Source organism: Carassius carassius, chromosome 22 (genome assembly GCF_963082965.1).
Source record: "Carassius carassius chromosome 22, fCarCar2.1, whole genome shotgun sequence".
NCBI lineage: Eukaryota > Metazoa > Chordata > Actinopteri > Cypriniformes > Cyprinidae > Carassius > Carassius carassius.
In genome coordinates this window covers 7,006,834-7,022,525 of record NC_081776.1, presented here as the reverse complement: position 1 = coordinate 7,022,525, position 15,692 = coordinate 7,006,834, and the positions used below count along the sequence as shown (strand labels likewise).

General features: G+C 42.6%; 2 protein-coding genes across 2 annotated transcripts in view; one reads left to right on the top strand and one right to left on the bottom strand.

The window, feature by feature from the left end:
• The window catches only part of LOC132098560 (antigen WC1.1-like), a 285,661-nt gene that overhangs the window by 164,540 nt on the left and 105,429 nt on the right, over positions 1–15,692 (top strand). The window lies entirely within an intron of this gene.
• LOC132098820 (uncharacterized) lies at positions 5,073–6,883 on the bottom strand. Its single transcript, XM_059505042.1, has 5 exons — positions 6,496–6,883; positions 6,256–6,357; positions 5,943–6,175; positions 5,451–5,629; positions 5,073–5,209 (listed from the first exon to the last, which is right to left on the bottom strand). Exons 1-5 carry the CDS (start codon positions 6,878–6,880, stop codon positions 5,095–5,097), a joined length of 1,014 nt encoding a protein of 337 aa, XP_059361025.1. The 5' UTR covers positions 6,881–6,883; the 3' UTR covers positions 5,073–5,094.

Genomic DNA, 15,692 nt, shown 5'->3' with positions numbered 1-15,692 from the left:
TGACCGGACTGTAAGAAATCGCCTAAAAGAAATGGGATTTACATACAGAAAAGCCAAACGAAAACCATCATTAACATCTAAACAGAAAAAAACAAGGTTTCAGTGGGCTAAAGAAAGACAATCTTGGACTGTGGATGACTGGATGAGAGTTCTATTCAGTGATGAATCACAAATCTGCATTGGGCAGGGTGATGATGCTGGAACTTTTGTTTGGTGCCGTTCCAATTAAATTTATGAAGACAACTGCCTGAAGAAAACATGCAAATTTCCACAATCATTAATGATATGGGGTTGTATGTCAGGTAAAGGTATGGGAGAGATGACAGTCATTACATCTTCTATAAATGCACAAGTTTATGTTGAGATTTTGGACACTTTTCTTATTCCATCAATTGAAAGGATGTTTGGTGATGGTAGCATCATTTTTCAGGATGATAATGCATCGTGCCATAGGGCAAAATCTGTGAAAACATTTCTACAAGAAAGACATAATGTCAATGGCATGGCCTGCAAATAGTCCGGACCTCAATCCAATTGAAAATCTCTGGTGGAAATTAAAGAAAATGGTCCACGACAAGGCTCCAACCTGCAAAGCTGATCTGGCAACTGCAATAAGACAAAGCTGGAGACAGATTGATGAAGTATACTGTTTGTCATTAGTTAAATCCATGCCTCAGAGAATTCAAGCTGTTATAAAAGCCAGAGGTAGTGCAACAAAGTAGTAGTAGTGTTTTTATTTGGTAATTCCATATAATTTTCCTCAGATTTGCGTGATTCTATTATTTTTTTCCTGTTTGATCTGTAAAAACATTTGTAATTGACTATAGTTATCTTTCTTTGTTGTTTTTTTAAGTGTTTTATACAGCCAGAATATTGTTTTGTTGAGTGAAAATTGTTTTGTGGCATATATGTGCTTGGTTTTTGCTCCACACAATTAAACATTTGAATGAACATCTTCTGAGAGGGGTGATTCCATACTTTTTGCCAGGGGTTGTATGTTGCTTGTTCCTTACCATGGGATGAGTTGATAATCAGATGGATATGGTCATAACATTTACTTTGCATGGCCTCAGATCACCGAGTTTCTTAAAATTATATTCCAAGTTGGGCTGTTGCGAAAAGGTAAATTGCATAACTGATTATATTGCCATGTTGTTTGTATTCAAAGCAATCTGACCCAACCCTGCTAACCAATCATATTTATAACATGTGGTTAATTATATGGTTGATATATATATTTAGACAATAACTACAATGGATTTACAAATGGTTTTATCTGAAAGCTCCTAGCTCTCTCTTTTTGTAAGGGGTGATGTGTGATGAGCCAAAGTCAACTCAATAGTCTGATGACAAATCAAATTTGTATTTCTGTTTCCATACACATATATACAGGTATCAGCAAATATTTACAGACATTATCAGTTGCAAACATAACCCTAATTATTACAATTCCAGTAACATAAAAAAAAAAAAAAAAAAAAAATATATATATATATATATATATATATATATATATAAAATCTGAGAGCATATGTAGCAAAATACGGATAACTGCATGAACAAACAACCGATGAGTCACTGTCACTTTCAATCTAACTCGCTTACAAAAATAGGATCTTTTGTCAAGACTTTAGAAACCTTTTCAAGTCATCAAAGTACAAGTCAAAGCTAAAGGGATTACAACTGTGACTTGAGCCCTAAGTCAAGTGACTTGAGTCCCCAGCTCAGCATCATTATCTTCCTCATCATCATCATCATCATCAGAGCTGAGGTCACGTTGCCAGTCCATTTCCTCCATTTCCCCTTCATCTTCTTCCACCAGCCTAGGAGTTGGTTCGAGAATGCCTCTGTATGTGCATGCTACAGTCCGCTGCTTGAGTCTAAGGTTATGCAGTCTTCTCTTAAGTAGACTGATGAGGCCCTTGGACGCCTCCTCTGTGAATCCATTGGGATAGCCTATAAGTCCACACATGAAGAGTAATGGAATTACCATCACACTAAACATTTTATCAGAGAGAGCTTATTTATGTTAGAACAAATGTTAAATACAAAGTCAAATTGGAAAATAATAATTGGATAAAATAACCTTTGAAGGCCATGTATCCTTATTTCTTGAGCCAATACTAGCATGATTGCTTTTCACTTGAAAATTGTTTGACCTATGAAATTTAAAGTGCATAAAGCCATATAGTTTGATTTACACTTACTTCCTGTTTTTATGCAATCTGAAATGGTGGCTATCAGTGTCTGGACCTTTGCAACAGAGTCCTTAAGGTACTGGCAGTGCTGCATCATCTCCTTCACAAGGATCTGCTTTTCTTCTATCAGTTGTGAGACCAGCATTAGTTGGTCAAAAAGCTTCTTCTTAGTGAGAATGTCTATACCGTCTGAAGGAATGAAAACATCATACATTAATAAACTAATTTGATGATGATACATTTTAAATAAACACAAAGTTAAATATGAATACAACACCTGTGTTCTGTTCCTGCCAAGGCCAGATCATGCTATCTGCAGCTTTGTTGGAGAGTTTCTGCACAACTGAGTGTGTGTCCACAGGATCACCATCAGGTTGTTGGTTGTATCTCTGGATCTCATCTAGCAAGCGCTTCTTTTCTTGGGCAATCTTCTGACGCCTTTTGTTGCGATCTGTAATAAGAGCAAAAAACAATGGTATTACAAAAGAGCTGCCATGGCATTTAATGAACAGAAACAATAACTTCCATCTACATCACTTACATTTACTAATACATACCATTCTGTCTATAAAGGTAGTGCTTCTTCTGACAAATGCTCACAAAGAGTGCGTCGATGGAGATCTGCAAACCACGAGCATCAACAGAACTGGCTGCTGCATTTCCTAAATTTAAGTTAAGAAGAAAGAGAAATGTTTCAAACACATTAAAGTTTTCTTAATTGCACATAGTATAGCAGCAACAGACACACTTTAGGACAATGTTTAATTTGGACAGAAATATCTATCTCGTATGTTTTTCTCATACCGTACTGGACACTGACTGCATGTTACAGCAACAATAAGGGACCAAGCAACATAGGCCAAGAGGCATAGGCATCTAATCTGCGTGATATCTTTATTATCACTTTTCAAGAGTCTGTGTTTATGAGATTCTTCATAGTCCACCGTCTTTCTTTATGAAAGTCATTGATGGGGGATTATGTCCCCTATCCATTCCACACATCGAATTTGGTGACCCCATGACCTTTATTGTAGCTCCACCAATAGGCCAAACTTTCAAAGATGAAAAAAAAAACCCTGATATCCTCTGAATTGACAGAAGTGACACGTTGTGCTCTTGCGGATTAAGAAAAAAAGTGAAATCCTTAGGTTCACAGGGTGGACAACAGGGTGATCAATATTGATACATATCCCAAGGTCACCAGCTGAAGAGGACAGCACATAGGGGCTCATGTACAACTCAAAACACTCCTGGGTTGTTGTTTGGGTCACAACATCATTCATTGTGGTACTTTACGTTAATTGTTGGCTACATCACTCTGAAATGTAAAAGTAGTTAAAAGCATCACCTCGCATTTTGTATTGTGGGCTTTGGCATGCATCACGGACAAGCAATGTTTCATTTTCTTAAGAGGCTGCAGATGAGTCAGGGCCTCTGACACCTTCTCAAGGTATGGCACATAACGGCAGGTCACATCCATGGCCAAAAATGCAGCACCCTGGAACTCTTTTTGGAGAAACATTGGATATGCAAAGATTTCCCCTCTATACATATTAAGACCTTTTGGAAAAAAAGAAATAAGTAGAGAGCACATTGCACACTGAAGAATAGGCTTCAGATGTTTCATCTACAAATATTTTTCATTGCAATTTATCAAGACCAATACCAACCTTTGAGGAGGAATCCATGCCTGCACACAGCAATTTCCACACCTTCTTTATCCAACTTGTTGGCCTGCTTTGATGTCTCTCTTGCTGCTGTCCAGTGGGAGTCCCCACACATCGCTCTTCCTGCCATCTACCAAAGTAAAAAGTTAAATAGCAGGGCTGCACACTCACACACACAAACAATTACAGTCTGAATAGATTTTGTCAAGTCAAGTCAAGTCATCTTCATTTATATAGCGCTTTTAACAATGTAGATTGTTTCAAAGCAGCTTTACAGAGATAAGCGTATAATTTAAGGTTACAGAGATTGTTTTGGCTTTATAGCAGAGTTAAGTTTTTTCCATCTAAAGTTAGTTTTGATTGATTTGTTTCCGTCGCAACGATCATTTGTTATTAAATTAGGGGCCGCTAAGACGACATCATTCTCTCTACACAGACTTTAAACGCGAACCTGTGAGAAACGCTGATGGCGTTCACATGCGCATTTAGAATGGGTTCTATAGTTATGTGCGTTTGAATATACGCAGGTTTGGTATTAAAACAAAGTACTAAACTAAGTACTTGTCTTTCCTTATAAATTTTGATAAAGAATTTTATTTTATTTTATTGCTTTGGGGTAGGAACGCAAAACGAATTTTCCCGACAATGCCTTATCTGTAGAATGGTAAAGGGATCCTCCATAGGGAGAGACTAGTTGGCACTTCAGCACTGCGTTGTCATCGGTCCAGGCGAAGGTCCTTCGTCAGATCTGGATACGGCCTGGATCCGGCAGGCTGCGGGAAAACCTCGGGATAAACACAGACACTAAAATTAGCGTAGATGCCATTCTTCTCATGATGTAAGATGATTTTGTCTTTGATTACCTGACCCATCTTCCATCTGCAACTCCCTGGAGTATAACAAACCAATTGAAATTATTTGCCATTTAGCATGCAGGAAGATAATTGCAATAGTCTAACTTTGTCAGAAATTGTGTCAGATATACTGTATGTGCGGCAACCAATACTATAGATACACTGTACCCTCTGGATTAGAATAGTTGTATTTTTTTCATCCAGCTCTGCAACTTCACTCTTTGTGAAAGTCGGATTGCATTGCTAACGTCAGCAACCTGCCATTGCAATCTCAACACCTGATCAAAGATTTCCTCATCCGAACACCTAATAAGGCTACAGTGTTTCCAACTTTACTTCCAATTAGTTATAAAATAAGCCAGAGATACCCGCTGCTCAGCCTGATTGAAAACTTACACTCTTGACAGCCCCCCGGACTTCCTCAACAAAACTGGACACCTCAGAGTCTTGGGATAAAAACACTCCATCAAAGAACCCTGGCTCTTCACTCCTACAACAAAATATATTCTGGATAACCACCGTAGTAAGATGTTTTACATAATAATAAATTATAATAATTGTATTTATATGACACTTAAAAAAAAACAAGGTTACAAAGTCTAACATGGATATTATATTCAACAGCTACAGTATCAACAGCTTAATTTTAAATAAAATGAGAACTATATTATTATGATAATGTTATTATAATTAACTACATTGGCTGTTTTTAATGTGTACACAAAACTCACTGGTTTGCTTTCTGGAACCTGTAGAGTTTTCTGTTGCTTTCCACTGAAACAGCCACCATTTCAGGACTACAGGCCGGACAGACAAATGGCTCCTTTTCCAGAATTTGGTCCTCTTCAGGGTTGCAGTACACAAATTGCAGAAAGCTCCTCTGAAAAGCATCTGCATTCACTTTGCCAGTCTGAAAAACAATTTATAGAACAGCTTTAAATGACAATGAAATACAAGGTCACCCCATTTATGTTTTGTCAATGTACCTTTTCAAACCCAAGAAAGGAAGCAATTGGCAATGCGGTCTAATATGGTTTTCAGTTCAGTTAATTTCAGTAACCTGAAATATTACAGCCACTTGTGGACCTTGACTTCATATGTGCGTATATTTAAATTTGCGCCCTGTTTGGACTTGAACACCCCTTTTGCCATAATGTCCAGCCTTAAAGCTACTTATAATAATAACGAATGCATTTGTCTTTCAGCTTCAAATTTCCACTCACTCTTCCAAACCGTTTTGTTCTCTGGTCCAACATTGCTGTGAAGGCTTTCACTGACATTCCTGGAGCTGTTGTCTTCATAGCTTCAAAGGAATGGAACAGATCTTGGTGGAAAAGTGTCTGTGCTTGCATGGTACCGGGCCAGTAACCACTCCTTACAAAGTCACTGACTTCTGGAGCCCATTGCTTATTGCAATGTTTGCATGTTAGCACCGGAACGTGAAGATTATAACGGCCTGAGAGCACATGAAAGACAAATAACTAACAAGGAAGTAAAGTTATGTTCGATAAACAATATTTTTTTACCCAATCCTACCATTTATGCAAACCAGTATGATGGATCTACCAACAGAGATTGCAACATCACCAGCGTCACAGGAACATATATTTTGAGGAAAGGCTGTTGGCAGCACACAATCTGCAAGAGCAAAGGACAATCAGGATGACATTAAAGAATGTTTGGATTGTTAGCAAGTACTTGGAAAACATAATGAATAGTTTAATAATGCTGTGTGTTGATGAAAAAATGCAAATCAACTGAAAAAGAGACACCAACCTTGTTCACAGATGATGTACTTATCGTCATGGAGTTTCACAAACTCAGTTGGGGGAATGTATTTATAAAAGCCATACATGGTGGTCTGCCTACTGTGCAGAGTGTGGCGTTTATGTACCAATTGATCACACTCTGCACAAAACCACTCTGAGGGCAAACATTCCCTGCAATGGATGATGGCTTCTGTCACGTGACAGTGGTTGCACTTCATCTGGACAATGTTCTCAGCTGACAACAAGTTGTGAATGTTTTGTGGCCTCGCCTGTTGCCAACATTGTTGGGCCCCTTTCGGTCTTTGACACCAACTGGACAAAGATGGCTGCTGAGAAAAATCTTGCCCATCAATGCTCTCTGAATCCCGTAGAAGGTCCTCAAGCCTCTGCATATTAAAATCTTCAGAGAGAGAAAGAGAAAAATAAAAACATACTAGAAATCCAACATTGCAATTCCACTACCACTGACTTCTTTAGAGGCATTTCCATTGCTTTTAATACAGGGACAGTCCAGTGATAGCACAGAAGGCAGAGGGTGAAAGGATAGTGGGAAATGGGCAATCAAATCCATGACCCTTAAGATTCTGTGTAGGTGCTGGCTGTCAGTAGTGTTTCCCACTTAATTGTGAAACTAAACAACAACCATGTGATTTTGCTGAGAAACAGTGATGCTATTGTCTAAAGTGTTCCTATTTCTGTCATGTTGACAGGGCTTGATGCACTAAATTGTGGTAACTTTAATATTTGAGGCATGTTAGGGGACTGTGGAAAAAGCATTTAGAAAAGGAACATCGTTAGATGACTAGTTACTAAACATAGCAAAAGTGCAGGTATAATGAGGTTTCCTTTTTATGTAATTCCTTGTTTTCATTTGAAGCATACCATATTATGAAAAGGGTTTTTTAAAGTAGTTTTTCTACTTACCAGGATCTTGGTAGCTAGTACATGAAGTTGTGATGGTGGAACTAGCACATGAAGATGTACCGGTACCAACTGTTTGGAAGTAAAAATAACATAAACCACATTAGAATTCTTATTAGAGTACAATTCTTTCAAACTCTTTGCCAGATGTACAAAAATAAAAGCTAAAACCTTTGGCAAATTTGCAACATGGAAACTATCAAACCTATGTATTTGGCATTATAATGTCATTTACATTATGAATGTGCAAGTATACAGAATATTGAGTAACAACAGCATTATCAAACCAGCACCTACTCTAAATCACACATCATCACTCTCCATTTAAAGTATTTGACATAAATTTGATAAGATGTACACTAACCAGCAGATGAAACTGTTTTCCTCCGCTTGCTGGTGGTCACACGCTGCCCATCACTGTCCCTCTTCCACCAGGTCACTTTAGATTGTCCTGTGACTTCAGCCTTCTGAGTTTGTAACTCTGTGTTACGTTTCTTTATGCGCATGTAATGAAAAGTAGATGGGTGAAACATAGGCATTAACTAACTGGAGTTAATTAATTACACATTTGTGTAAAATACAAATGAAACTTGCCTGTATCTCTTCAACAAATGCATCCCCGAGCTGAAGAACAGCTTCTAGTTTGTTTTTATTTCCTCTTGACATTGTACTTAAACAGAAAATAAAGGTGTCAGTTAGATCTGAGATAACTTGCTGACTATTATAATTGAATGGAAAGTTTGGACCACATCAGTGATATGAGGGTAAAGGTCAAATTTTTACATTTTCCGGTAGAGGATACAAGTGGTGTCTGACTATTTGCAGGAGAATGCAGAATTTCATTAAAAACCTTTGGTTGTAACTATAATGAATGTTCCTTTACATTTAATAATTTGATGCTTTTATCTAATGCCACTTACAAATGAAGAGAGCAATAGAAGCAACCAAACCAACAATGTGCAATTTAGGTAAAAATGCACTATATATGATGACATTAGAAATCAAATATCTTGGGGATAGGAGTCTGATCCAACCCTACAGTATCATGCATCTGCAAGCAACTAGTAATGTCTGCGTGTGCCTGAATTATTCCATGCGCACTAATTAGTCCACATTATGACCCCTAGGGGGTCCCGTAGGCTTAGGCTAACCATGCCACTTTAGCTAAAAACGTTAGCAAACACTAATTCAGTCTGTTGATTTGTAGTACGGTCATAAGCCATGTCAAAACATGATTAAAACTGTATTTTTATTTATTTCAAACTGCAACATGCATACAGCAGAAGTTAGCTTAGGCTAATGTCAATGGTAGGATACCAGCTGTGCTAACGGAGCAGCCCACGGTCCCACTAACAACTCATTTTAACGCATTACGCTGCCATTTTGACACAATCATGACCCCATGTAACAGAAAACCTGAAATAATTAAAAATAATACAGTTAACACCGTGATCTCATTACAAAAAAAGGATTGCTGCTTACTTACCTGTTTGAAGGTGTGCGGTTACGGTACGCGCATCAAGTGCAGGCGAACTGAGCCTCGCTGGTGACGTCATTGCAGTTGAAGGTGATGCGTGTTATTTAGACGCATCTGCTCTCCACCGAAGTTAATGGGAAGGACTGGCGTATCATATGCACGCAAAATTGGATTTTGGCGTATGCATTGCACGCAATTTGAAAGTGTAAAGTCGTGTTATTTATACGCAGACTGATGAGAACGGGTTGCATAAACTTAGTAGCATTGGGCTGATCATGTGATCTCAACATAGCTGCCAAGCAGGCACATTTACTGGGCCTTTCAAAGTAAATAAACTACATAAGGTTCACACAATCGGCAAAGTAACATTTTTGATTGCACTTTGAAGATTATGTCGGTTACTGTAGCTGTCTCAGTTATATAATTTTTTTGTGGGTTGCAACCGTGGCTCTTACAAACATCACAGCTTGACAAAATATGTCAATCTTTAACAACATGTTCCAGTTGTGTGTTTTTGAGTTCTTACCTGGACAGATGTATCACATTAGCTTCAATATAAGCACTGCACTCATAGAAAATTCAAGTTTGCTTCCTGTCAAATATAGCAAATACTATTAATCTGTGCTTACTGTGTTGAACAAGGTGATGTTAGATAAAGACAGAGCATATTAGGTATTATTAATATTTTACTATGATATACTGTGTGATTGACATCATAAGAGACGTCCACACCTCTGCTAGCATATCAGCCTCCTTTGTCTACACTTCTCTCTCATTCTCCTTGTCCAATTTGTTGCCAAGGATCAAAACAGGTATAGGGTCACCTACAGCCTCCTGTATGCTGGTCAGCCAGGGGCGGACTGATCTGAAACTGTCCTCCATTGTGATGTCATAGATGACCACCACACCATCGGCCTTAGGGAAAAACTGCTTGATAATGCTGCGATACCTGCAGGGCACAGTGACATTGCTTTTTATTAATGCTGGATGTTTATCATCAGTGACAAGTGAGATTATGTTTTGGTTATGCCATAGATTACTCTAGATAACAAGCTTTTCAGAGATGCTTAAAAGGATAAGAGTACAGACTGTGGAACAAAAATAAAGAAATCAGACTCAAGCTAAATGTAAATGTTCTAAACAAGTCGATAATATTGTATTAATGCAAAACTCAATCCTGTTTGTACTATGTAGGTATCAGGGCTTCACCTTTCTTGGCCTGCAGTGTCCCAACTGAAGAACCACATGGCTGTCTCCCAAATTCAGAGTTCGCACACTATAGTCAATGCCTGTGTGTGTCAATGCCACAGTCAAAGCACAATTGAAATGTTTTTTTTTTTTTTTTGGTTGGTTGAATGTATACAAAATTATAAATTTATATATATTTACATATATAAAATATTGTTAAAAATTGTTCTTTATGAAATCAAAACGGGCAAAGAAAAAAATGCAGTATGGTATAATGGCCACTAGGAGGAACTGTTGTATAATATTTCTGTGTGGAACACACAAGTGAATTGATTAAAAGTAACTAAATGGCTAAAAAGCTTCAGTTTTTTTTTTTGAAGATGCCTTTTGGTTTGTTTGTACCTAATACAATGAAATCATACTTTTTAAGTGTCCAGATTATTTATGAAATTGTACAGTTCAGGGGTGAAACTATAAACTCTGCAGAATTGATGGTGATCTGCTGTGCAGTGTGTGCCAGGGTTTAAATGCAGGCAGTGTGACTTCTCAAGCCCTTTAATGTGATGCCTCCTGCTTTAACAAATCCATCTGATATAGCATAGTGGGCTTTAACTAACACACGGACACACATTTAAACACGATTAACTGAAAAGCCTTTAAGAACACTATGCACAATAATGATGCACAGACTTTAGATATCAAAGGTTTCAAACTTTTGTGAATCAGTGGCCATATAAACAGGGCCGTCGCTAGTGGGGTGAAAGGTGGTGACGATTATAAAGGCCCACGGATGAGGGGGGGCCCCCAGCGATCTCAACCTACTGGCTGAAGCCAGTTTAAAAAGATGCTCAGGACAGTTGACGGGCCACTGCTGCACATCATCACGAAAGCTTAGCTTATCTTTTTCACGTGTTTTTAAGCCTTACCACGTGTCGATTTAAACATTAAAACATCCAAACAAAAGACACGGAAAAGCTTAACAGAGTAGGCTAGCTGGTTACTCGCGCGCTGTGTTCGGTGCGCACGCAGAGAGAGAGCCGCGTATCACGGACAGCGACACTGAACCGAGCTCTCTTCTGCGAAGTTCTCCTTGAAGTTCCTCCTGAACCTGAACGAACAAATACAAATCGCAGTTTGAACAAACTGTGACGCTAACAATGGAGGACAGGAGGCAGGACACTGAGCAAAGACAGGAACACAGGAGCACGAACAGACATCGACACGAGGACCTCAAACAACGATCTGACAAACAGGAGACGAAAGACAGGGCGTTAAATAGGCGGTTGGAATGAGATGCACCTGCCGCTGATCAGGCGATCAGTGGCAACACCCACATGAACCAATCAACATGACATAACATGACTACAGCTGGAGATGGTGCATTTACGAACCGTGACAGTACCCCTCCTCCTAAGGACGCCTCCTGGCGTCCCCAGAATCTCTTACCTGTCGATTGTAATCATCGATAAGGGAGTGATCCAGGATGTCCCTAGCAGGTACCCAACTTCTCTCCTCCGGACCGTAACCCTCCCAGTCCACCAAGTACTGAAATCCGCGTCCCCTCCTTCTAGAGTCCAGAATACGATTTACCAAATAGGTGGTCTCCCCATCTACGAGACGCGGCAGGGGAGGGACCGGGGTAGGCGGATTAATGGGAGAATGAAATACGGGCTTGATTTTGGACACATGAAAGGTGGGATGAATTCTCCTGTACGTAGGAGGGAGTTTAAGGCGGACTGCCACCAGACTAATGATCTTGGTGACAGTAAACGGGCCAATAAATTTGGGAGCCAATTTATTAGATACGGACCGGAGAGGAATATTCTTGGTTGAAAGTCACACCTTTTGACCCACGACGTATACGGGAGGCCTAGACCGGTGGCGATCGGCCTTGGCCTTGGTGCGCGCCCCCACTTGGAGTAGAGTCTCACGGGCTCTGGTCCAAGTGCGGTGGCACCTCTGGACGAAGGCGTGAGCGGAGGGGACCGCAACTTCGGATTCCATACTGGGAAAAATAGGTGGCTGGTAACCTACACTACACTCAAAAGGAGATAGGCCCGTAGCTGATACTGGTAAGGTATTGTGGGCGTACTCCACCATAGACAATTGTTGGCTCCAGGAGGAAGGATTCTTGGAGACCAAACATCGCAACACCCTTTCCAAATCTTGGTTTGCTCTCTCGGTTTGACCATTGCTCTGGGGGTGAAACCCTGAGGACAGACTTACAGTCGCTCCCAGTAGTCTACAGAATTCTTGCCAAAATTTAGCCACAAATTGGGGTCCCCTGTCGGAAACCACATCTATCGGGAGGCCATGTAAACGAAAGATGTGGTCTATGACGGTCAATGCTGTCTCCTTGGCTGAGGGTAATTTGGGCAAGGGAATAAAGTGGGCCGCCTTCGAGAACCGGTCCACCACGGTTAAAACTACCGTGTTGCCCTGGGAGGGCGGGAGGGCGGTAATAAAATCTAGAGCGATGTGGGACCAGGGTCTCGAAGGAACCGGCAGCGGTTGGAGTAACCCATCAGGGGGCCGATTGGAAGTCTTACCAGTGGCACAAACCGAGCAAGCCAAAACAAAACTGTGAATGTCGCGAGCCATAAGTGGCCACCAGAATCGTTGCTTGACTAAAAATACACTCGGGAGTGAACGGGCGTTCGGAATGGTCAAAAATACGCGATAGTAAAGTCAAAACGTCCGAAAAAAAGTGCCCAACGAGCCTGCCTGGAGTTCAACCTCTTGGCGGTGCTAATGTACTCTAAATTCTTGTGGTCGGTCCATACTATAAAAGGAACCCCCGATCCCTCCAACCAGTGTCGCCATTCCTCCAATGCCATCTTAACTGCCAACAATTCTCGGTTACCAATATCGTAATTTCGTTCTGCCGGAGATAAACGATATGAAAAATACGCGCAAGGGTGGACCTTGTCGTCTAAGGGAGAACGTTGAGATAACACCGCTCCTACCCCCACCTCTGATGCGTCGACCTCCACCACGAACTGACGTGTAGGGTCAGGGGTAATCAGAATAGGGGCTGAAATGAAACGGCTCTTCAGTTTGGCAAACACAGCCTGAGCTGTGTCCGACCACCTGAACGCAGTCTTGGCGGAGGTCAAGGCGGTCAGAGGTGCGGCTAGTTGGCTGAAGTTGCGAATAAAATGCCGGTAGAAGTTAGCGAACCCCAGAAACCTCTGTAGGGCCTTACGGGAATCTGGGCTTGGCCATTCTACCACAGCCTTAACCTTCTCGGGATCCATGCGTATTCCCTCAGTCGACACGATATACCCCAAAAATGGAATTGACTGTGCATGAAATTCGCATTTCTCCGCCTTGACAAAAAGCCCATTCTCTAGCAACCTCTGAAGCACTCGTTGGACGTGCTGCACATGTTCCTGGAGAGAAGAAGAAAAAATCAATATGTCGTCCAGGTAGACATAAATGAACTGATCGATCATATCTCGCAGCACGTCGTTGACGAGTGCCTGGAAGACCGCTGGGGAGTTGGAGAGCCCAAAGGGCATAACCAAGTATTCAAAGTGCCCTCTGGGGGTGTTAAAAGAGGTCTTTCATTCATCCCCCTCCCTGATCCGAACCAAATGATACGCATTGCGTAAGTCCAGTTTTGTGAAAATTGACACTCCCTGCAACCTCTTGAAGGCCGAAGACATCAACGGCAAAGGATAAGTATTCTTTACCGTGATGTTGTTCAGTCCCCGGTAATCAATACAAGGTCGCAGAGATCCGTCCTTCTTTCCCACAAAAAAGAACCCCGCCACCGCAGGAGAAGAGGAAGGGCGGATGAATTTGGAAGCTAGAGAATCAGAAATATATTTCTCCATAGCCTCCCTCTCTGGAACAGAAAGTGAATAGAGTTTGCCCTTAGGCGGAGACTTACCTGATAGTAAATCTATGGCACAGTCGTAAGGACGATGCGGAGGAAGAGAAGCAGCCCGAGACTTACTGAACACTTCCTTCAGATGGAGGTACTCAGCGGGCACGTTAGACAAATCCACCGCCTCCTCCTGCAACACAGACACAGACACAGACGGACAGGCAGACACTAGACAAGACTCATGACACCTTTTACACCAAGACAAAACGGAGTTAGAGAGCCACTCAATGCTAGGGTTGTGGAGGAGGAGCCAAGGGTGTCCAAGGACAATGGGTGCCAGGGGAGAGTCAAGGATGTGAAAAGAGATGGTTTCAGAGTGATTGCCAGAGGTGATGAGTGTAATGTCTTCAGTGATGTATGATATGGTGGAAAGTTGCTGACCAGTGAGGGCGTGAACCGTGATGTGGTGCGGAAGAGGTCTGAGGGGAATGTGGAGCTTGTGGGCTAATGTGCTGTCCATGAAGTTACCTTCTGCCCCGGATTCCAGTAGTGCCTGACAGTGATGTGTCTGTGCTGACCACCGCAGCCATACCGGGAGGAGCGTAGAAGATGATGGTGATGATGATGATGATGATGAGGTCTTCTCGGCGGAGATCCCACCCGATAGTAGCCTCATACGTACTACCGGGCCTGGCCTTTTACCGGACAGGCGTGGGCTTAATGTCCGGCTCCCCCGCAGTAAAGGCAAAGGCCCAGGGACCTCCGCCTCTCCTTCTCCTCCCGGGAAAGCCGAGCTCGCCCTACCTGCATGGGCTCGTGATCGTAGACGGGGCTGGCCACGTCCCCGCCGCTGAACCGCACGTCTGCCGGTCCCCTGGATGGGGTGTTGAGTAGCCCCCTCCTCTCCATCCGTGCCAGACGTGCGTCGACCCGAAGGGCCAGCTCAATGAGTCCATCGAACGACGGGGGAAGGTCCAGGGCGTAGATCTCCCTCTGGACGCGGTCAGCCAGCCCATGCAGGAACATGTCCCACTGCGCCTCCTCGTTCCAATGGCACTCCGCCGCCAGGGTCCGGAACTCGATGGAGTAGTCCGAGACGGATCTCTCGTGCTGGCGTAACTCCGCCAGCCTCCTGGCCGCCTCCCGTCCTGCGGCGGCCCGATCAAAGACCCGTCTCATCTCGGCGGAGAGCGCCTGGAACGAGGCGCAGCATGGGTCCTGGTTCTCCCACACCGCTGTTCCCCACAATGCCGCCCTCCCAGAGAGCAGGGTCAGGACGAAGGCCACCTTGGCCCTCTCACTGGCGAACGTTCTAGGCTGGAGGGCAAAATGCATATCACAACGGTTAAGGAAAGCTCTACAATAGTCGGGTTCACCTGAGTACGCTTCCGGAATCGGGAGGCGTGGTTCCGGCTGGGAGGGGGCCTCCGATGGTGCTGGTGGAACAGGCGGTGTGAGTGGCGCAGTGGGAGCTTGTAATAGCTGAAACTGTTGGGTGAGCTCGGACACCTGCGTCACTAAAGCCTGAACCGCGCAACCAGTGTCGTTAAGAGTCCGCTCCTGGGAGTCCATCCTCCGAACACTGGCGCTGAGGAAAGCCTCGAGGGAGGAGGGTTGATTACTTGCTGCCTCCATGTTGGTCAGATCGTTCTGTGACGCTAACAATGGAGGACAGGAGGCAGATGCAAGTAAAAGTAGTTTATTGACAGGAGTAGTGATGGATGAATGCTGGTGAGTGACGCAGGAACCACGATGGCAGCACAGACAGGTGGGTAGGTGATTTGAG

Coding starts and splice junctions, on each gene's coding strand:
- LOC132098820 (XM_059505042.1), bottom strand. CDS start 6,880: ATGCAGAGGCTTGAGGACCTTCTACGGGATTCAGAGAGCATTGATGGG. Junction 6,176..6,255: donor CATACTGGTTTGCATAAATG/GTAGGATTGGGT, acceptor ATGTGCTCTCAG/GCCGTTATAATCTTCACGTT. Junction 5,210..5,450: donor AGGTTCCAGAAAGCAAACCA/GTGAGTTTTGTG, acceptor ATTTTGTTGTAG/GAGTGAAGAGCCAGGGTTCT.